At 38.5% G+C, this 24178-nt stretch overlaps 1 protein-coding gene and 2 pseudogenes across 1 annotated transcript in view; 1 reads left to right on the plus strand and 2 right to left on the minus strand.

Moving 5' to 3' along the window:
• The window catches only part of VEGFD (vascular endothelial growth factor D), a 33226-nt gene extending 9891 nt beyond the window's left edge, over nt 1-23335 (plus strand). The window contains exons 2-8 of the mRNA XM_006911650.2: nt 3287-3295; nt 8454-8655; nt 12116-12306; nt 15452-15600; nt 16836-16936; nt 21778-21973; nt 22679-23335. Of these exons, the coding sequence (XP_006911712.1) occupies nt 3287-3295; nt 8454-8655; nt 12116-12306; nt 15452-15600; nt 16836-16936; nt 21778-21973; nt 22679-22805 (975 nt within the window). The 3' untranslated portion in view covers nt 22806-23335. The remainder of the gene's footprint in view (nt 1-3286; nt 3296-8453; nt 8656-12115; nt 12307-15451; nt 15601-16835; nt 16937-21777; nt 21974-22678) is intronic.
• On the minus strand, nt 4713-4831 carry LOC112479541 (annotated as a pseudogene).
• Nucleotides 12987-13105, minus strand: LOC112479506 (annotated as a pseudogene).
• Nucleotides 23336-24178: the final 843 nt, after the last annotated feature.

Genomic DNA, 24178 nt, shown 5'->3' on the forward strand with positions numbered 1-24178 from the left:
GCGTTTTGTTTCGTTTGTTTTGTTTTGTTTCGAAAGTGTCATAAATGGAATCGTACAGTACGTATGTAACCTTTTGAGATTGGCTTCTTTCACTCCCGATTACTTTGAGATCCATCCAAGCTGCTGCGCACACCACAGCTCGTTCCTTTTTATTGCTGAGTGGTCTTACATGGGGTGCACGTAGCACAGTTTGCTTAACCATTCACCCGCTGAATGACATGTGGGTCGTTTCCAGGTTTTTGGCTATTACAAAGAAAGCCAAACTATAAACATTCATGTAAAGGTTTTTGTGTGAACATAAAACCTCATTTATCAAGGGTAAATTCCCAGGACTGGGACTGCTGGGTCATATGGTGAGTGTACATTGAACTTTATAAGAAATTGTCAACACATTTTCCAGAGTGCCGTACCATGCAAAGCCAGATTTAGACATTTCAGATTTATGCGCTCTGCTCTCCCAATCAGCTGTCTGTCCAGATGATGGAGTGGTTTACGGTATCAAGCAAAGCTTCCTTTTGGGGAATATACTTTCCTCTTGGGAGCTGCAGGAGGCAAAGCCACAAAACTTCAACTTGGACTGCAAGCCTAACGTGGCCTGAGCAGATTCCTTGACAGGTGGGAGAGCGAGAAAGGGGAATAGAGGGGTGGGGGGAAATATCTGTGGAAGACAGCTGGGAACATGACGGTGCAATATGGACTCCAAACCAGAGAAAATGTGGTTTTGGCTAAGCCTTAAACATCAAGTTAAAGATGTAATACAGAATGCTCTTCCAGTGAAACAGAAGTTGCTAAGAGGTGGAGGAGGAACAGGAACTATTTGTATTGCAACCTGATCCTCCTCCCTCGACTCACTGCAAAGAATTGTGCCCGCAGGCAACACTGGTAAATCCCTGAGCAAATCTAAGAAAAGTTGTGTGAAACGTGTTCCCTCCATAGCTCACCAGGAAGCTTCTGGATTTTCTCAGTACACAAATTCGAATCACCCCCACCCCTTATCACCAGACTTCCTGAAGACACATTGCCAACACAGTTTGACAAAATAGTATCAAGTTTTCAAAAGGCTTGGAACCCAGGATCGAAACCCAATCGTGTACCCCACGCCGTGCTCTTTCCACTTGGCATCCATGTTTCTGTTCTCATTTATATATTTTTTCAAATATTTTATAGACTGCCTTATAAAAGGGTTATAATTTACATTTGCCTGTTGATTCGAATAGGTTAAAGCAATATCTATTATTTTTAATTCTGTTTTTGAGAAGTGGGTTGTTTTGGCTTCTTGAGAATTTGAGTAGCAAATTTATTCTGTCATCTAGGAAGGTCTCGCATGAGACAGCTGACTTCCCCGTGCTATTTAGCCTGGAAAACAATATAGCTGGTCTTCAATCTTACAAAAGTTGTACAGGTTGGGAACTGATCCACAAACAGTCAATCAGGTGACTTGAGTTAAGAAAACACTTAGAAAGTCCAGTTCGGCAAGATACTCTTACAATATTTTTAATCCAAGATATAACTCAGAGGTGTTTAAAGAATAAGACTATTTTTCAGCATGCATCTACCATTTAGTCTCTGCTCAATGGACTTAGACTTAGCTCACACACTCACCTGCGTCTTTAAACTTAAACCAGCATGCACCACCCCCAAATTAGTGGTTCTCATGAAAATGGCTCGGGAAGATTTTTTAAATAACCTTTTTATTTTGAAGTAATTTTAGATTTACAGAAAACTTGCAAAGATAGAGAATTCCTGTATATATCTCTCACCCGGCTTCCCCTAAGTCTAGCATACACTTGGGAAGATTTTTTTCTTTTTTTAATCCTGATGGCAAAGTTGCAGCCCAGACCTGTAAAAGAGAATCTCTGAGGATGAGATCCAAGCATCAGTGTTTTTTTGAAGCTTCTTCCCAGGTAGGTTCAAGGTGAAGCCAACTTTGAGAGCCTCTTCTACAAACCCTCACTTCTGAAAGTGTGGTCACCCAACCAAGATCATCACCATCACCTGGGAGCTTGTTAGAAACGCAACATCCTAGGTCTCACCCAAAACCTACTGCATCAGAAGATCACCAGGTGATTAGGATTCACATTCAGTTTTGAGAAGCACTAAACTATACAAAAGATTATATACATCACACGAGCCTGGGGCCAATTACTATTTGTCAAATGCATGTATATGTGTATAAATTACTCATAAATTCTTTCATCAGATGTTTATTAAGTGTTTATTATGTGAAAATATGAACCAGACATGTATTCTACCCTCAAAGAGACCACAGTTTGGTAAGGAGAATGCAATGTGTTCATAAATAGTAGAGTCTAATTTAGGGACATCGTAGAATGCTTGATTGAAAAAGTGACATTGATTTAGACCTAGAAGATAAGTGATACAGTCTGAACAAATGGATAATCTCAGGGTTAAATTTTCTATGGCATTTGATGAATCAGTCTGTTTGTCCATATATTTAATACTTATCTATTTAGTTATCTATTGCCATGTGAATAAGACATATGATTACAGCTCCAGGAGCCATCACTACCCAGTGGTAAAGACAAGCGCTAAGCAAGTAATGACACAAATTATTCATTAATGTGAGCAATGGTAAGCACTGGGGAGGAGAAGGATGGGGTGCTAGGAACTCATGTGACAGAGGGACTAGACCTGGGCAAGGATGGGAGTAGTGGGGGGCGTTTCCCTAAGAAGACAATACCTGGCTGAGAAGGGTTTAGTTAAGTAGAGGGTGGAGGGCATTCTGAGCAGAGGGAACAGCATGAACTAAGGCCAAAGCAAGAAGAAATGAACAAAAGAGCAAACCAATGAAGTGGATGTCCAGTAATATTCCATTGTTCAACTCTCTAGTGTTTTCCGTTGCCTCCCGAATTGGATACAAGTAGTCTGGCCTTCGAACTTCCAATCCTACTTTTATGTTTAAAAGAACTATATTGATATATAATTTACATACTATGAAATTTACCCATTCACTTGTTTTAAGTAATTCAATGATTTTAGTAAACTTACTAGTTGTGCAGCCATCACCCTTGTAAGATCACTTGTGCGCTTTTACAATAACCCTCATTTTCACTCTCGGCCCTAGGCATCCAATAATCTATTTTCTGTCTCTTGGGTAATTAATACCTAGAAATGGAATTGGTTGGTCATATGCTAAATTTATATGTCACTTTTTTTTAAAGTATAGTTCATATATAATCTTGTATTGCTTATATTAGTTTCAGGTGTGCAATATAGTGATTTGACATTTTTATACCTTACAATGTGATCACCCCACAAATTCTAGTCATCATCTGTCACACTGCAAACTTATCACAATATTATTGACTATATTCCCCTTTCCCTTTTCACCCATCCCTCACCCATCCCTTCTGGTAACCATCCTGTTGGTCTCTGTTTCTATGAGTCTGTTTTTCTTTGGTTTGTTTAACTTTTTAAAAAACCACCGAATTCTTTCCCAAAGTCACAGCACCATTTTACAAGCCCATCGGCAATGTGTGAGGATTCCCGTTGCTCCATATCCCTGACAACACTTGATATCGTGAGTGTTTTTGACTATAGTCGTCTTAGTGACCGTGAAGTGGTACCTCATTGCACCAGCCCCTCTACCTACTTTTACTTGCCAGTCCCTTCACTCTTAAACCTGCTCTGTGCCCGACCAGAGTCAACCTCCTACTGTTTTTTTTTCCAGTGGAGCTCCTTGATATCCCCAAATCATGCCTTTGTTCACCCCTTGAAAGTATTACATGTCTAGATACTTGGTGGAGGGGCAGAGGGGATGGGATTTTAGAGTTAAAATTAGTAGGATACAGAAGGCCATTGATTTCTCCACAACATGGACACTTCCAAATTTCTCCTACAAACCCAGCCACCGTACCTTTCCAGACATCTTGCCTGCCATCTTATCTTACTTAGTCGTATTTGGCCTAGATTACTGCCTGAGCTTGAGCTATGGAGATCCTCATGCTTCCTCAAGGGAGAATACTATGTGAACTTAGAAATGAACAAAAATAGAAATGGCGGTCTTTTATCTTATACCACAGAAAGCAGTATACGTTCAAAAAATGGTAAAATCACATTCTAAAGACCTTAAGCCTCACAATTTAGCTACTAGCCTGTGGTAGCCAGGACATTGGAGAATGATTTATTATTTAGGAGGAAAATTGCTAACAGTCTTGAATTAATCACCAAAAAAAAAAAGCTGCTGTAATAAAAAGCAGAGTCTGGTAACCCTGCTTCACTTCCTCTTGCTGACTACTTTTTAATTATTTTAGTTTTAATTAGCACTTCCATTAGAAAATAGAAATTATGAGCAACTTACTTGGCAAAGGTTTGGTAGTTAAAACCACTGAAATCAATGACTTAAATATGTATTTGGGACTATATTTATACTTTTTAATTATAATTTTTGTCTTGCCCAAGCAAAATCAACCAGTGCAGAAAGCCCATTGGAAACAAACCACTGTTCTCGACGCTTTGTAAACATATGCCCCACGATGAATTAGTTGTCAGGTTTCTACTTATGTTGAATTTTTAGTACTTGTACTTGTAATAACAAAAGGATTGTCTGAAATTTCTCAATTGTTCCAAGCTAGGTTTTATTTTTTATTTTTATTTATTTATTTTTCAGGCAAAGCAACCCTTGGTTGACCTCACAGATTGCAAGGACCTTGTCAGCTTACAATCCCTTATTTTACTTATTTATTTTTTTATGCCTACAGCACCTGGTCTTCCTAGGTGGTCTCCCATCCAAGTACTAACCAGGCCTGATCCTGCTTAGCTTCCAAGATTAGACAGGATTGAACTTGTTCGGGGTGGCATGGCCGTAGACCCAGACTAGGTTTTAAATGATGAGGCTTAAAGGATGCTTAAATAACTCAGTTTGAGTAAACACTGCATTTTTTTAAACGATGAAGCACGTCACATGGGTCATTTAATACCTTAATTCAATCCAGAGATTTGATATTTCCTCCCGAGTTCTCACAATTGGATAGTTTAAAAATATTTCTGAGATCGAATTGAAACCACAACAACGAAGAAGCCATACATCAGTCTGTATTTATGGATGATATTGAATGAAATTTGTCTCAATAAATAAAAATTATTCCAGTATAGTACAATTTTTAAACACTTAAAAAGCTATTTGATTGGTTTCATTATTTTCATATGGAAGCAGTGTTGTAACAAAATTTTATTTAAAGATTGAATTAAACGTGAAGTAATTATACTACCCAACTAGAAAAGAGGCAATGAATAATCAGGAAAAGAGAGACTATTGACAACTGAGCCTTAATGGAGAATCATCGAATTTCAGAGTTGCTAGAGACATTAGCAATTAATTATTCCATTTCATCCCCAGAATTCTTTAAATGAAGAAGCTGTGGAACGCTGCTTTAATTCAACGCCTGTTCCGCAAACCCTGTCTATGCTCTTCAAGCTTCCTCCTCCCCTCGTTCCCAGAAAATTGCCTGAATTCAAACTTCACAGATAAGTTAGAAATCATAGGTCCCAAGCAGTCCTGCTGTCAACAGACCCATGTCATTCTCTACAAGCCTCCCGCTTCAGAGGGTGACACTCTCATCCATCCATCCTGTGTCCTCTTATCTCTGGAACTTATATTAAACCAACCCCTCTAGGTTCCTGCTTTATCTCTCTTGCGTATTTGTTCAGTTTCTTTTTCTCTGTTGGCTCTTCCCCTCAGCTCTTAAACATGTTCGAGTTTCTCCCACCTTTATTAAAAACATGCGCGCACACACACACACACACACACACGCGCGCGCACATGCTCACATCTGAACTTCCAAGAAAGATAACCTCCTGAATTCATGCTTCGAGATCTTTTGTTGTCCATAGCAATGATAGATGCAATATAAAATTGGTGGCCAATATCTGCAGATGGCAAACATTTGCAGAACTGATACCAAAACCACGAAGCTGAAAAAAATCAACACATTATACACCTTAAACTTATACCATGCTATGTGTCAATTATATCTCAATAAAAAGAAATTTTAGAAAAACATGAAGCTGAAGCTGCAGAACTGATGGACTCTGAGTCTGGGGCTGCCAAGAGTTCAGCTCCAATGGATCATGGGCTCCAATGGGTCATGGGCTCCAATGGGTCATGGGCTCCAATGGGTCATGTGCTCCATGAGTGCACTATATCAGATCCATGAAAGAGGAAGGAAGAGTCACTGCTCATTGCTGCCTGGAGCTGTGTCTTCTATGAAACTACTTTATTAGAGGCAAAAGAGGGAGCAGATACTTTCTTGCAACCAGGACTTGAGCTAAGGTCATCCCTGAATCATAAATACTCAGTAAGTTTCTGGATTCAGGGCCCTGCAAGTCAGGGGGTATAACCACAGAACTTTTAAATGATGCAGAAAGACTAGAAAGAAAAATGAATCTCCCAATAAAGAAGAAACTAAACAAAATTCCAAAGCACATAGAAGTAATTATTAGTAAGAAAGTCGGCCAATAAAATGAGTAATTAGGATATAAATCGTATTGTGAGGTTAAAATATAAAACAATTCGAAGAAATACTTAAAGTATTTAGGACTCTCAGAACATAAAGAAAGGAATGATATCCATAAAATAAAATGACACATTAGGAAAAACATGGAAAGGAAACAAAAAGCGGATAGGAAAGAGAATGAAATAGAAATTTTCGAAATTAGAAATATGATTAAAATTAAAAACTTAACAGAATAAACTCTAAACTCACACAATTGGAGAATTGGTGACTGAGGACATGAACCAATCAATTTACCCATACACATTAAAGAGAAATGAAGGGAGAAAAAAATAGATAAATATGAAAGCACATTTAATAGATATGTGAGATCATTTAAAGGCTCCAATATATGTCTGATAAGTATTTCAAAAAGGAATAGAGACAATATAATAATACATGGAAAAATGAAAAATACAATGACTGGGAAAATCGAAATTTTAAAAAGATAAGTGGCCTCAGGTTGAAACTGCTATGAAAGTCTTTCTCTCTCGACTTCTCAGCTCTGCCATTGTAGAATGATGAAAGCAGCCATAGGCACTATGTAAATGAACGAAAATGGCTGTGTTCCAATAAAACTTTATTAAAACAGGCTGTAGTTTGACAACCCCTGATCTAGAAGAATTAGCTATTGTTTATATTTTCATATGTATCCTTCCAGATATATATATATATGTTTTTAATTATAGATATGTGATTAATTAACAATGATTAATTGTTTATATATGATGCACATTATATACACACAAATAATTTGAAAAGAGATATAGCTAAATCGTACATGACTTGGGCCACACTTGCTCTTCTGAGCATCTGCTTTTGGACACCTCAGTATCCATCATCATATCTAAAAAGAAAAAATCCTACTCCCCAAACATTGATGAATGATGTAGATTCATTTTGTCCCAATAGACATCTACATCATTGGTTTTGACGATCACATAGTATTTCATTGTATACATATATCGTTATTTATATAACCAAGCCCCTAATTTTGAACAATATAGACTACATACTGAATCTTTTATTGGCTGAGTCTTTTTTCTCACAAATCCAGGCATTATATCAATCAATACAGTTTGTGCAACTGTGAGAAAAGCACATTTTTAACATAAATGCCAATAATGTATTTTATCAGAGGGTTAAAAGTTAGAAATTTCAGGTTATCAGGATCTTACAGTCTTTATTGTGCAACCGTAGACAGGGTCCCCAGGACTTTCTGGGTCAGTTTCTCAAACAAATAACAGAGATGAAAACAATTGTCCTTGGCTCCTGTCACAAAAATATTATGATTTAAAAATCTAGTAGTTTCCTGTGGCTGCTGTACCAAATTACCACAAATTTGGTGGCTTAAAATAACAGAAATTTATTCTCTCACAGTTCTGGAATCCAGAATTCCAAAATCAAGGTGTCATCAGGACTCTGCCCCCTCAAAGACTCTCGAAGAGGATCCTTCCTTGCCTCTTCTAGCTTCTAGTGACTTCGGGACATCTCTACCTTTTGGCTTTCCCTCGTATCTCTTATAAAGACGCTTATCTTTGTATGTAGGGGCCACCTGGATAATCCAGGGGCTCTCATCTCAAGATTCTTAACTTCATTACATCTGCAAAGATCCTTTTCCCAAATAAAGTCACATTCACAGGTTCTGGCAGTTAGGACATAGACATATCATTTTGAAGTCCACCATTCAACCCACTATGATATTGTTTTTAAATGTTCTAAGGATCCAGGGAGAATAATTCCTTCGATTCAATCATGAGTGAGCAAAATATGAATCAAAAATACCAGATGTCATTTTTCCTAGGTACTGGTGTACATTCGAATCATCTCTCTAATTTCTTTTCAGCCCTATTTACATGTTTAAGTGTTAGCAAGGAAGGTTATCAGACAAACTAAAACTTTAGTAACTTGCTTTTTAAACCAGTATATGTTTTTTTTAAGCAGTCAATGTTAGAACAATCTGAACAACAGATTAAGGCGGCTTCTGGTTTGGAGGAACTGCTGCGTATCACACACTTCGAGGACTGGAAGCTATGGAGATGCCGACTAAAGCTGAAGAGTTTTACCAGCACGGACTCTCGCTCAGCATCCCACAGGTCCACTAGGTTTGCAGCAACTTTCTATGACGTTGAAACTCTAAAAGGTAGGTGTATGTGTGTGGAGGCCAATTCTTGCTCTTTCTCCGAGAGTAACAAATGCACCAACCTCTTCCAAAAGTTTGAACAGGGCAGGCGTGTGGCAGGGAGAGGATTAGGGGGTCTTCGATTTCATAGTTTTGTTGTTCCTGGAGAATCCTGGTTTCTTACGTCTGCTCTGCATGAAAATAGATTCAATGATTTTGATATTTAAAAAAAAACACCACAAAAAACACTTCAAAATATAAAAATATATTTGACTCAAAGTTGTGAGGGTAAAACAAACCCAGAAAGATGGTTCTTAATAGAAAGAAAATCATTGGGCTTACTCAAAAAATAAAACCTAGATATTCATCAACAAAGAACATTCTATAGCCATACATACATGGATAAAAACTAATTGATGAGGTATAGCTTTCTTATTCAAAATTCTGTGATTTTTTTTTAGTAAAAATGAAAAGTTGAAGTTGGAAGGTGAGCTGTAACAATGCGTACTGGTATTACTAGGGGAGAAACGGATGAGAAGCTCTCTAGATGAAAGCATCCAAACTGCAGACTAGAAAACATAATTTGAAATAAAGGGAATGATCGTTCTCTTGTAAATTATGGCAGTTCTTTATAAGAAAACCATCGTCTGTATGTAATGTGCCATAACGAATAAAATGCTTGCCAGATAAAGTTATGTGGCCTCTGATTAGGCATTTAACATTTTCGATGACGTATCAAAACAACACAAGACGCCATTGTGGCATCATTGATCTAGCATTTTAGATTTGATTAAGATATGATTACTTGGTAACAGATTATATCTATTGCATAATTCAAATTGACCACTAAGCCAAAATTATTCCTTTCTTTCTTTCTAGAGTTGTATGTATGTACGTATGTATGTACTTTTGCATTTGTAAAAAGATGATGGTGTTGCATAGGCTGCTGTCATTGGCTGTGGGAAAGGCAGGGATAAATCCCTTGGCTGCACTGTGGGCAGGAGTGCAAAGAGAATTCTTTGTGCTCGTGTGTATGATTGGGTATCAAATGAGTTGAGGTCGTTGAAACCATGGCCTAGAATCCAGTTAGCCACAGGTTTGTAGCTCTAGTTGTTTCTATGTGGTGAATTAGCAAGGACTTCATGAAAGCAAAGGAGTCAGACCACACCTGAGATCTCTAAGCCGTTAATCAGATTACTTGTCTGAAGGCCTGAGGAGGCCCTGGAGATACTCTGTGAAGGTGGAGGTAGACAAGCATTACCATAAAACCCAGACTAGGTGACCAAAAAAAAGTCAGTGACATTGACATTTCTAAGGAGGATATCATAAAAAAAAGTATAAAACTGTTTTTAAGAAACATAAAAAAACCTCTAAAATGTCTCTACGTGAGAAATCATCTGAAGTTCTTACTAAGTTAGAAGCCATTAATTGTCATATGGGTTTGTTACATCAATTATAACTTGTTACTAGCTCTCTCTCATGGCTTCCAGGGTAATCATGGAGACAGAACAGCTCTGTTGGGCCGCAGTAAAGAATAGTAGGGTTATAAAGCCTTTATTCAGTGGCACTGGTTATAGTTCCACACAATTTTGACTAAAATCTTACCGCTCCAACTTTCAAAACTTAATTTTATATATGAAAAAGCAAATGGAAAGCAACATTTACGTAGAATTTTAAACGAATATTTTTACAAGTCAATTATTTGTTTTTTACAAGATTCGTGATTTATAATAGTGAATTAAATAATACCCATATTAACCCTCATGGGGTAATTTATCTCTTATGCTTACAGCCTTCGGGGTCTTTATATAAACATTCAAAATCAGAAACTTTAAAAAGTTTCTTAGGATAGATTTTATTTGGAAAAAAACAGAGTATAAGCAAATTGTATCGTGTATACAGTGTTTCTCAGCTGGCCAACATGTTGTATTTTGTTTTCAGTGATTGAAAAAGTAACCGATGAGGAAAATTGAGATTAAGGGGGAAAAAGGATATGGAAAGATGTTTTAAGGGACTAATTTAGAGACTAGGGTCACATTTCCAATGATAACATATCTGCAGAAGTTCTGTCTCTTCTAGTGGGAACTTGTTCACATATACAGGAATTCAGAATAATCTGGTGAGAGACCAATACAAATTTTTAAAGATGGAATAAAAACGGAGAAGAGCTTATCTGTTGCAGCATAACACATTACCCCAAAATTCAGCTTCTTAAAACAACATTTTTTACGTCACGGTTTTCTGTGGGTCATAAATGCACACATGGCCTAGATCGATGTCTCTCCTTCAAGGTCTCTGTAGAGGCTACAGTCTAGGTGTCCCCTTGGGCCGCAGGCAGCATCTCAAGGCTCAACTGAGGCAGAATGTGCCTCCAAGTTCAGTCAGTGGTTGTTGGCAGGACTTAGTTCTTCACAGGCTGTAGCACGGAGGGGTCCAGTTCCTCACTGGCTGTTGGCCAGAGCCCACCCTCCGTTCCTTTCCAGCCTTTGCAACATGACAGCTTGCTTCATCGATGCCTGCAAGCCGTAAAGAAAAGAGGAAGAGAGAGGAGTGCCAGCAAGAAATAGAGACTGCTAGCAAGATGGAAGTCGTAATCTTTTTAAATATAATCATAGAAGTGGTATCCCATCATTTTTGCTGTATTCTCTCCATATAAACTCTACAGTTCCATGGCCAGCTGAAAGAATGCGTTGAAATGTCTTTATTGTAAAATTGAATTATTTCCCCAGAACATCCATAGAAAGGCTATACAACATTATCAAAGTTTCAAATATAACTAAAAAAATAAACTGAGAGAAAAGCAAGTACTGTTTTAGGAGATCGTATATAATTTTTTTTTTTATTCTCAGACGCTTGTTTCTTTTTCTTAAATTTACTAGAATGGCCAAAATATTGCTCCCTCCATCAAAATGAAACATCTTATTTCATCATTTTATATAAATATCAGCCCTGGCACTTATAAATAAGAAAACTCTCACTTGATAAAAGATTATTTCCATTTGTGTGTTTGCCAGGTTTGAATCATACTGTAGTTACTTAAGCGACCAACAGAAATATACTCCTTGATGGTGCTAAAACCTACCCACTCCTGGCTTCAAGTAGAAGCAATGCTATTCAGCTGTGTCGTAAATTGCTTAATAAATAACACTTACATGTTATTTCTTTACATGCTTCCATTTCTTCCTTATTAGCCAACTTCTCCAGACGTACCCAGTGTGGTTATATACAGGATATGGTGTTCTTCACCAAAGAAAAATAAAAGCATATTCTATAAAGGCATTATATACACAGGAAGGAACACAGATTTGGGTTTTAATTTTTCTGAAAACAATCTTTGGTTAAAGGACTGACCAAAAATATCTATCTAGTGAAATAAACCAGCACTACACATGTGAAATGCCTGTGTCCAGCATCAGCCTGGCTCACGCTGGCATGTCAGGGCCGTGTCTTCTGCTGGCCCCAATGATCTTCCTCTCTGCAGTTATAGATGAGGAATGGCAAAGAACTCAGTGCAGCCCTAGAGAGACGTGCGTGGAGGTCGCCAGTGAGCTGGGGAGGAGCACCAACAGGTTCTTCAAGCCTCCCTGCGTGAACGTGTTCCGGTGTGGCGGCTGCTGCAACGAAGAGAGCCTCATCTGTATGAACACGAGCACATCGTACGTTTCCAAACAGGTATGAGGACATCAGTAAGTGAGCCCTCTCCGAAGCCCTGATGACGATAGCGTTGACAGCTGCAGCTAAGCTCATTGCCAATACTATATGTGCGTTGTCTCATTTAACCCCTGAAATAAGCTAAAAGGGCGTCTGATTATCCTTCTTTATAAATGAGGAAACTGAGGCTCAGAGAAGTAGCTTATGGAAGAGGTGCGATTCAGATCCAGGTCTGCGAGACTCCAGAGCCTGATTACTGTTACTGGTTACTGTTTCTCTGACACTATAATGTAAAGAATCAGAAAATCGTATGGAAGTTACTAGAACAGGTGTTAAAAGGAACGAAGACAGCTGCACTGCCTTGTGTGTTAGTTAGGTTCTGTGTCGTTCAAATGGAGTGACTGAAAAGAGTTCACGGAAGGGCGTGGACTGGGTTAGGGGAAGGAGGAAGGGCTGGTGCAGTACCCAGAGCTAGCAAAAAGGGGGAGCTGTTCCCACCTTTGGACTGAAGGGGCAAGGAGATGGAGCCATTATGGGACCCAGAGAGAAAGTGGAAAAGAGGGCTGCTGGACTGGCTGGAGGAGTGGTGGCCGCTGCCAACCCTTAGCCTGGCAAGGAGTTGGGGGCAGTGAGTGGAGGAGGCAAGAGTAACTACTACTACTACTACTACTACTATTATTATTATTATTTATTATTTTAAACGCCTTCAGCACCTGGTCTTCCTAGGTGGTCTCCCATCTAAGTACTAACCAGGCCCGACCCTGCTTAGCTCCAGAGATCAGAAGAGATCGGGCGCGTTCAAGGTGGCGAGGCCGTAGACAAGAGGAACTAGAGATGCAGTCCATGGAGGTCAGCGTCCTGGGACACAGATCCCAGTGGGGAAGGAAGGAGAGAGGATGGCATCTTTGGAGCGGCAAATGGAGAATATCTAGCACAAAAGACCTTTAGAAGTAATTCTGCAGTCCCGTGAAAAAAAATAACTCTTCCTTCTCCATTTTATAAAATCTCTTTTGTTCTGTAGATAAGTTTATCTTTTTTGCCGTTACCGTATTGTTGTAAAATGTAGTAAATGTGGCATAGAGAAGCAATAATAACAAACTTAGGAAAACATTAAAAAGCTGTAAGTCAAACTACATTGCTTTTGATTCTGTGTTGCAAATTCCTCATGCATTTGATATATTCATTTAATTGTCATATTTGCCTATATAGTCTGTTCTCCTGTATACATATATACAATATTTATATAATAGTACCATAAAATTACATATGCACCAAATAGATCCATGTGACGTAATTTTCTTAATTGGATGGAAAGAATGGAATACTGATTTGTTTGGTAATAGGTTAACTTATTCTTAATTTTGTTCCCCCTATGCCCTAAAATACCCCCCTAAACTATAGTTTCTTTGTCTAAATCCTTTTACAGAATTTTGGAACTTATAAAAATTCTGACCTCTACTATTTGATAATCAGATCAAAAATAACATAACTATGGCTAAGCATCAAATGTCAGTAGAAACGAATCTTGCATAATATAAGAGGCTTTAGTTCATGACCGTGTTATTCCCTAGAGCATAGCTGAAAAATTTCGCAAGAAGATGAAGTTTATGCAAAGTAAACACTCTAAAAACACTCTCTTAAACTCGTGGAAGTTCCATTATATATTAAAAGGTCGGAATAAACACAACTTTAATGGATTGTTTCCACTTAATAGAGAGTTGAGTATTTTATTTTGACTGTTGTACTCAACAAATGATTAGTTTTAAAGAATGCACTTAAGTATAAGTGTACAGCAGTTTTTCTTGCCAAATATGCATATTTGAACATTTTAATAGTGTTTTTTTTTTTAACTACTTGTCATCTCAGTTATGGTGTATTAGATGAAATATCTCTTACAAACAAAGTGAATAAATGAATATGTAGTAAGGACTATAGAGAATGGTGATTGAATGGAAAGAGCATTAAATCAAGTTCAAATTTATCCATACATCACAGAACCACTATAGAAACAAAGTAATTGACATTTCTCTAAATTCTACTTGCCAGGATTCCCATATTGCTTCTTCCGGTCGAAGCAATTTCATTCCAAAAAGTAATAAGGTATATTCTTAAGAGTATCACCTCTGGCTCTATAATAGGATACCTGGGTTCAAACCTACACTCTTCCAATTAATAGTTATGTGGCCTTAGGTGAGTGATATAACTTCTCTGTACATCTGTTTCTTCACCCATAGAGGGCAGGGAGGATAATTAAAAAAAAAAACAACCCACCCTATCATGTTGTTTTGAAGCGTAAATGAATTAGTATAACAATACTTAATGAGGCCAGGCATATAGAAACATAGAATGATATTCATGTTATTCATAATTAAGTGGTTGGGCATGATCACCTTGTATCTGTCAGTTATTACTATGTAATGCTGCTTAATAAACACCCTGAAACTCAGGGCCTCCAAACAACAAAGACTTATTTTCATATACGTATCTGAGGTTCAGTTAGTTTAGAATGGGCTTGGCTAGGCTTGACTCCAAGCTGCGGGTTGAGTCCAGGTCTGTTCCCTGTGTCTCTTATCCCTTGGACCAGAAAGCCTTACCACATCATGCTCTTCTCATGGCTACAGCATACACATGAGAAAACAAGCCCCACAAAGCAGCCACAGTTCAAGTTTGTAGTTGTATCATGTCTGCTAACATTCTATTGGCCAAAGCAAGTCACATGGCCAAGTCTAAAGTCAAGGAACAGGAAACTATATTCCTTCAACAGAAATGGTATGAGAAGTGATACATAAGTTGTTTCGAACAAGAATCTAGCCACCGTGGTCTCAAACCTCATAACTATAATTTCATTTATTCCTACCTGTTTACACTCAAATATAAAGCTGGAGCAGGGACTAATGGGCCATTTTACAAGGATACCACTGACATAGAAAAGTGAAGAGGTTTGACCGAGCTTAAATACTTGGTAAAGTTGGACAAACCCCTGGTCTCCTCACTCCCTCCATTCAGCATTCTTTCCTCCATGCCAGCCTATATCCTTATTAGTTCTGTTCTTAATGGACAACTTGGTTGAAGTCATTACCATAAAAGACAAAGGCAAAAATGCAGACTTGTAGAAATTATTATTTTAAAAATATGTATGTATTATGGTTATCTTTCTCTACTCTAGCTCTTTGAGATATCAGTGCCTTTGACATCAGTACCCGAGTTAGTGCCTGTTAAAGTTGCCAATCACACAGGTTGTAAGTGTTTATCGACGGCTCCCCGCCATCCATACTCCATTATCAGAAGATCCATCCAGGTCCCAGAAGAAGATCGGTAAGCATCTCTTGTACCCAATTATACTTGTTTTTCCGTCTGCCAGAGCTGTTTGTGGAGGATAATTAATTATAGAGTCATCACTTTCTCTTCAAGTTCTTCGTCTTTTAGCTTCTAACCCAGATCTACTGGTAATAACTCTTTGGCAAATATATTTTTTTTATTAGCTGTTAGATGTACCTTGCAGTAGGCCCAGAAAACTCGGCGGTTATGAACTCAACCTGTCTACTTGTGGACACCACTGTTATTAATACACACAGTCTAATGCAGTTGTAAAACTTTATTCCAGCCTCAAACTGGCACATGTTCCCTCATTCCAGAACAAGCATTAGATAAAACTCATTTCAGGCTGTTTATACATTTCAGTCCCCAAATTAGGAAGAAATAAAAGGTTCCTTGAATCACTGAAGAGCGGCAAAACTATCTGCATCTGAGTTTAGCAATTTTCTAACCCTTCCTCTTAATATTACCAAATGGAAAATTCTTATTTTAAATTAAAGCGACTTAAAATTAACTCGACTTTGAAATTTCCTTGAGAGTATTTTGTGATTCTTTGTGATACAAATTGTGACACACCTAAGTGGTCTGAAATCGAAGGTAAGAATCACTGATTTGAAACAAAAGATTGAGAAACAAATAAAGGACAAGTTACAAGCACTGAGCGAAAACATAAAGTAACTAAGTTGGGTACTTAGATCTTACGAACGTAAAGCCAGTAAACGCATGTGTAAGTGGTGAGCGAAGGCGTGAGCGGGTGCTTAAGTGTTAATTAACACTGAGCCAAGAAGACACTTCAACTTTTCTCAAGCAGAAAAGAAAGCTCATATATATATATATATACGTAAAACATTTATCCTCAAGATGGTCCTGCTGTGCTGGCCAATGTCTTTATCTCCATTTTAAAGAAGATAATGCTTAGGTTGTATGTTAGAACAATATTTACTTTTGGTAAACAAGCTCTGGTGTCATCTCATTTACATCGTTTTAGCGCCAATCTTCTTTAAAAGATTATAACTTTCCAAAATTACAGTTTAGTTTCCAAAGGTTTCTAAATAGAATATTTGTAATTACAGAATTACTATCTAATAGCATACAGTTAGTTCATAAATATGAATTAAGCTCCTTAAAAATCGTAACTATTCTCCCCTCAGAAATTTGTTTGACACTTAAAAAAAAAAGTTCCAAAGGTCTGAATGCCTTTGAAAGATTAAAAAAAATTTTTTTTCTTTTCTTAGCTGTTCCCATTCCAAGCAACTCTGTCCTATTGACATGCTGTGGGATAGCAACACATGTAAATGTGTTTTACAGGACGAGAATCCACTTCCTGGAATGGAAGGTAATGAGAGCAATGTGAAATAATAATAGTAATAATAAAAATAACAGTAGCAACTAACATTTATTGAGTGCTTACTATGGCCAGACAATGTTGAAAGTCTTTTGTATGTATATACTCATTATACTCTCACAATAATCCTGTAATGTACTATTATTATCTCCTTTTTTTACAATTACAAAATGGATACACTAAGATATCTAGTAATTTTCTCAAGGTCTCACAGCTAAGAGTGAAAGAAGCAGTCAGATCCCAGAACCCTCTATACTGTAATTATATCGTAGGTCCACCAATGCATCATCTGCTTTGTAATCTCGAGGAAAAGCCCAAAGTAATTAGAGCATCCCAAAACATTGAATTTGAAAGGGGATGGTAACCTTTAATGAAAGCCATTTTAGAACTAAACACTAATTTATTTGTATGCAGTTCTCACCAGAACATAAAGTAATTTTGGACCTGTTGGTTTCTTTGAACTGTGTCATGTGAAAATATGCCAATAATATGGGGGGAAGTGGGATTAAGAGAAAACTCTTTCTGAAACTAAGGCAAAGTTAAAGCAAAACACAGTTATTGGGCTAAGAGGAGGTGGGAACCAAATGAGATAAGTGATCATCATTGCTCATAACTCATAATGCTATGATTTTTAGTGATGAACATTTGGCTGAAAATGAATGCATTTTTTGTTTCTTTCCTAAAGAACTTGACATGATTCCGCTGAAAAATAAATTGCAAGGAATCATGCGATTTGAACTTTGCTTGTTTTAAACATCGATCTACAAGCAAGACTAGTTAAAGATGAAATTCTAAGGAATCTGTCCCTAGAAACCATAAGTGACACCCTACTTCCAGTATTTCTGTCTCTCAGCTCCCTTCTAAATGTTTTCCTGAAAGCTCAACCCAGGGTTTAAAGGGAACTTAAAGTTCATGTAGTATAAATGCCCATACAGATCTTGAATGTCATCTACGTCCTTCCCACCAGGTGTTCGGCCATCATCTCTTAGAATATACATCAGTTGTGGAGAACCTCGCCACCCACCGAGGCAGCTCAGTTACTCTGGCTACACTCTCGTTGCTAGTAAACTATGTTGAACCTAAACCTCTCTCCAGAACAGGACTGTCCAATGGAATTACAGTGAGAGTCACATATGTAACTTAACATTTTATAATATTCACACTAAAGGGTCAAAAGAAACAAGTGAAACGAATTTGCATCTATTTTATTTAATCCAATGTATCAAAGATAGTATCATTTTAACATGCAATCAATATAAAATTACTGAGATATCCTCATTTTTTTGTGCTGAGTCTTTGAAACCCAGTGTGTACTTTATACTTACAGGACATCTCAGTTCGGACTTAGAGCTACCACGTTGGAAAGCCCAGCTCTAGAGCATCAAACTCATTGGTTCCGGTTTTGCTTTATAGAGCCATGTAAAATGAATATAATTCTTTGTCCATGTGACTCATTTTTTAATAATGTTAGAAGGTCATTGTGGGAGGCAATATACATTGAGCTTAAAGGCTGTTCTGGTTGAGATTTCTCTGGTGCACAATTTCTGGGAGATTTGTGCTCAGGAGGTTTCCTTACAGGCATAATGGATTAAAATGTGTGATGGAGTCAAGACTTGGCGGAGGGAGAATTTGAACTGCATTGCGGTGGCTAAGAGGTGTCAGCCAATCCCATGGGGAGCTGAATCTGGACCGGCCCTTGTGGGGGGCTGGATGTCCCAAATCAAGGCAAAGAGGCTGGGTCCTCTGGACTGGTCATTGAATCTGGGCTGCCTAGGGAGGGGAGAGGACGTAACCTTGGGTGAGGCTGTCTCTTTCTGCTGCAGGTAATTCCTGGGGAGGGAGTCAGCGATACACTTGAGTGCTGGGGGTGGAAAGAGTAGAGGGGAAGGAGAGAAGTGCTCTGAGCAGGGGGAAGAATGAGGGCTCAGGACTGGAGGTGAAAGAACATAGCATATCTGGGTGCTGGAAGAAGTTCAGCATGGCTACATGGGGACATAACGGGAAGGGGCTGGGTAGATGGAGAGGTTCACAGGGAAATTTGTCCTACAGCTTGGACGTGATGCTAAGGGTAAAGGGAAACCATTCAACTGCTTCAAGTAGGAGAGCGACAGTATCTATTAGAATTTTAACAAAATCAACCCAGCAACAGTGTAGAAGAGGATGGGTTGGCCCCGGGGCAGGAAAACAGGCAGGGGACCTTTTGGGAAGTCGTAGCAATGATGGTAGTGAGAGGCACGGGGTAGCCTGGATTACCATCACGTCTAATTTTCATCTCCCATAATTCAATTAATGTGAGTCGAGTTCACGGTCCCCTCTGCAGTAGCCTCATCAAACTGGTAACATATACTGAGTTTACTGTTCACTAAACACCTTTTGCACACACGTGCCTGTTAAGCCAACTGCCTTTTCTACAATGACCTCTTCCATGAATGAGCACATAGGGGTTAATGAATCCAAGTTCAATTTAATTTCATCTTGTTAGATTCAAGTCATTACTCTAAACTGTTAAAAAAAAGAAGAAGAAGAAAGAAAGAAAGAAAGAAACCCAAACAATCCCAAAATAAAGAAAAATCAGGGAGTCCTGATTCTGTAATTTAAATCCCTCAAGATAGCAACAACTGCAAACTTTTACTTGGAAAAATTCCATCGTTATATTGGTAAAAATGATAAGTGGAACAGGGCTGGGAGCAGAGTACATTGGTATTTCATCATCAACCTCCCCGAGATTGAAATCAATATGTAATACTTCAGAGTATCACCCTAAGTTGTTGCTTCTCTCAGTTCTCCTGCATCCAGTCTCTGTTACTTTTAACTTGGCCGGAAGGACTGAGGTCAGCCTCTGCCAACTACCCTGCTGAAGTTCAGCAAACACCTAGTGCATTGTGTTTCCCCGAACCACTCGTCCAAGAATGGAGATGATCCTGCCTGAAGTGTTCTGAACGAGTCTCTACTGCCACCTTGTGATTCGTGCAAATCTTTCAAGTGCTCCTTAACTACCCTTTAAAGATTTATTCACGTCTTGCCCCCAAAGGACATCTGCCTTACTGGGCAGATGGCTTATAAAACTCACCTTTTTTTCTCTTGTCATAATTTCAGAATGGAGTCTCCCCAGATCTCACTTTCTAACATCCATTCTATATCATCCCTCAAAGATCATCAACCACAGAGCAGTTAAAACCGTGAGATTAGATGGCATGACGTTGCTATTTTGATATATCATTGATGGCCAGATATTGGCAAGAACATACAGTTTAACCCAATGTCTTAGAATGCTGGATGTGATTCTTCAGAGTCTCTGTACACTGGCTGGCTTCAGGACCCTTTTATTACACGAAATAAACTCAACAAACATTTATCAAGTGACTTTTTATACCAGAACGATGACACCTGGTCCCTATAACTTTTAGGATGTTTTAATTGATGGAGGAAACAGAGAAATAAACAGCAAAATGTAAGCACTGTAAGAAAAACAGGATGAAAATATGCACAAGGCAAGGGCACTTGGCTGAACTTACAGAATTTAGGAAAGAGGAGGAAAGGGTAACTAGCAGAGGGAAGTACAACACCAAAGGCACGGGGACCCTGGCATATCAGGGGAACAAAAAGTACTATAATCTGGTATAGATAGAACAGAGAGAGCGAGAGCGAGCAAGAGAGAGAGAAAGGGTAGGGGTAGGAAAGAGACAGACAGAGAAACAAAAAGAGAGGAATCTGGAAGGTGAGTAGGGTTCAGTTCATGGAGGATCTTATATGTTCTGGTGGGAAAATTGGCTTTTATTGTGGAAGAAAGGGGGAAATTTTAAGGTACTTAAAGCAGTAGAGTGATGTGATTAGATTTGCATTTGATAACCTTGTAGAGAATGGATTCAAGGTATAAAACTTTTATTGGCAAGTGAGTGACAGTCACAAAAAGTACAAAGTACTGACTCAATTGAGGCAGTAGCAGTGGTGACGAAAAAGAAAGAACAAATTCAGGGAGCCAGAACTGGGTGGACACGGTGATTAAGCTCAATATGGCGGGTGAGTCAAGAGCGTTGGCACCACTCCTTAAGTGAGCAAACTGGAGAGAAACAGTTTTAGGGAAGAAACTAAACGTGTACTTTGTTCCAAAACCTTAATAATGCTAAGGTGGCATAGTCAAGTTCTTCCGAAGTTTCTCTCTTCCATTTTTTGCAATGAATTTCAACCCGATGATCAGAATTGGACATGGAGTCACAGTTATTTAGTTGTTTTGTATACTTTCTAGAAGTATCTGTCAGCTAAGTGTGCCAAAAACTTCTCAGGCTCTCCTGTCTCAGCTGAATGTATCTTCCAGCACATGTCTGTGGTATCTAAGTTCATTATCACTGTTGTATCTTTTCTATCAGTGTTGTGATGTGCAGTGAGGAAATACATCACTGTTTCTCCCTACAGTCTGGAAGGTCTGAGGTGTTTTTCTACAATACCTATGTTCCTCTCTCCATTTAATCTTCACCAAAAAACTGGGAAGGAGTACACTCATAATCCTTAGACATCCTATATTTTATTACTCATACTCGATTGCGATACTTAACAAGTCACTAACCTAAAAATCTCTTTAAAAAATCTTATCAAGAATATTCAGCTTATAGCATTTTAATCACAGACTGGGGAGAACCTATGATTTCTCTCTTTGTATCGTGAAACTAAAGGTGAATCTCCTTCACTCTGTGCAAAGGTTAGGGGTGAAAATCTACAGGAAAGGCCATTTCGTGAATCCAGGTTATTCTAGAATGATGTAAAGTGTACATCCGCTATGGGGATCACGTTAGCCATGTTACCGCTGTTCGATCAACACTGTTGTTTCTGTTTAGACCACTCTCACCTCCAGGAACTGGCTCTCTGCGGGCCGCACATGAAGTTTGATGAAGATCGTTGCGAGTGTGTCTGTAAAACGCCCTGTCCTGGAGATCTCATCCAGCACCCGGAAAACTGCAGTTGCATTGAGTGCAAAGAGAGTCTGGAGAGCTGCTGTCAGAAGCATAAGATATTTCACCCAGACACCTGCAGGTGAATGAATGTCTTTTTTATTTTCACCTTAACTTGACTCATCAACATTTAATGTGAATGCTATTTTGATTCAGTGGAATTCCTTATTAAGCCATTTTTTTTTTCAGTGCACAAGCCCCTTTTTGATAATAAAACAGAGGTTTGGCAGCTAAGGAATAAGCAAGAGTGTATAGAGTGAAGATGAATTGAAAAATCAAGAAAATCGTGCCTGCTGTTGTTGGCTTATAGATCTTAAGCAAAGGCTAAATTGATGAGATTTAAACAATTATTTGTGTGTTGGGGGGGCGGGTCTTTGGTTCAGTCTCTACCCCTCCCTTTCTCTCTTTGAGGAGGGAAATGTCACTGGATTTATATAGCAACAAATTGATTGATGACTAGAACAGTTAAAGGTTACTGAGTGTGCTTTAATAGATAAATCCGTGTGGGATAACTATTCAGGATTTTATATTGGCATTTTAAATACATATCTGGAAAATTGACTTTTTTATTATGGTGACATCGATTAACAAACTCCAATAAGTTTCAAGTATACAATTCAACAATAAGTCATATATGTTTTGCATTGCATGTTTACTGCCCATGATGATAGAAAGACATCTAACTATGGAAAATTTACTTTGAAAACTTAATCAAATCAGAACAGAGTTCTTCCTTTGAATGTAGTCCTTGATTCTAAAGTCTCGTGTTTATTTTCTTTTGCAACAGCTGTGAAGACATATGCCCCTTTCACACCAGAACGTGTACAAATGCAAAACCAGCGTGTGCCAAGCATTGCCGCTTTCCAAAGGACAAAAGGGCAGCCCATGGGCTCCACAGTCAAGAAAATCCTTGATTCGGCTTTGTTCTTAAATCCCCCATCCCTGTCATTTTAAACAGCATGCTGCTTTGCCAAGTTGCTGTCATTTTTTTTTCCAGGTGTTAGAATAAATTTCATTTTACATACTACCGCGCGAATCCAGACCAACCTTCCATTAAACACGAGCTGAGGATTCTCTGGTTCACTGACAGATGTCTTCTAATTGAATATGCCCCTGCACACCGAGGGATGGAGAGGAGGGAGCCTGCGTAACCCTTTTGTATTTGTTCGGTGAATGCAAAAGCTTTGGCCATCATGGAATGACACGTGCCACATGACCGATTACTCACAGCAGATGAGACAGTTTGCATCATCTCCCAGTCCTTTGCTAATTGCAACTCTCTTTGTGAATTATTCTGATCCTTTCTTATGCAGATTTCGATTTGTATGATCAGCACTGATTTTCTGATTACTGTCCAGCTTGTAGTTTCGAGTTTACCAAACTACTATCTTTTGTTTCATATTTAAGTGTATTTAAAGAAAATAAACACCATTATTCAAGCTATCGAATTTTGTGTTATTTAATATGCTACTACTCTCAATTTTAAGAAAAAAAAATAGAGAAAGGAACTTCAAAATGGGAGGTGTGGGGAGAGACATGAGCGCAACAATACTCGATGCCAGTTTTGGAAAGCAGAAGGAGTAGCTCTCAGAAGGTTTAAGATGCTAAACGAGGTTAAATAAATGTGATCCAAGAACCAGCTGGAAACAGGTCTTTCCTTTGAGATTCAACTTGACTTGATGCCCGTCCTTTGGCAGAGGAGAGCCCACTGATGCCACTGACATCTTTGAGGGTATGTTTCTTCTGGCCACCTCCAGCTTCACATATCTGTACTCACTCAGCTTGGTCTCATTCACATCTCAGTTCTTACGGCCACGTGTCTCATCTGCTGTGAGTAATGTCATGTGGCACGTGTTATTCCATAATGGCCAAACCTTTTTCATTCACCAATTCTTCTCTCTTCCATGGCTGCCCAGGAAGGGAGCACAAACCTTTTCCCCTTGCTTCCCCCCGACCCCAATATTCCCACAAAAAATTTGTTGATGGTGTAGACTTTACTGAAAGTTTGGCATAGCGGCGCTAACAGAATTAAGTTATTAGCAAACAACTTAATTGATGCCCTCCCCAGCATCTTGGGTGGGTGGATGGATGGATGGATGGATGGAAGATAGATGATAGATAGATAGATGATAGATAGATGATAGAGAGATGATAGATAGATAGATAGATAGATAGATAGATAGATAGATAGATAATAAATAAATATAGATAGACAAATAGATAAGGAATTGGCTTTTACAACTGTGGAGATTGGGAAGACCAATAATCTGCTGTCTACAAGCTCAGC

The sequence above is a fragment of the Pteropus alecto genome, unplaced genomic scaffold, assembly GCF_000325575.1.
Source record: "Pteropus alecto unplaced genomic scaffold, ASM32557v1 scaffold23, whole genome shotgun sequence".
In the NCBI taxonomy this organism is placed as follows: domain Eukaryota; kingdom Metazoa; phylum Chordata; class Mammalia; order Chiroptera; family Pteropodidae; genus Pteropus; species Pteropus alecto.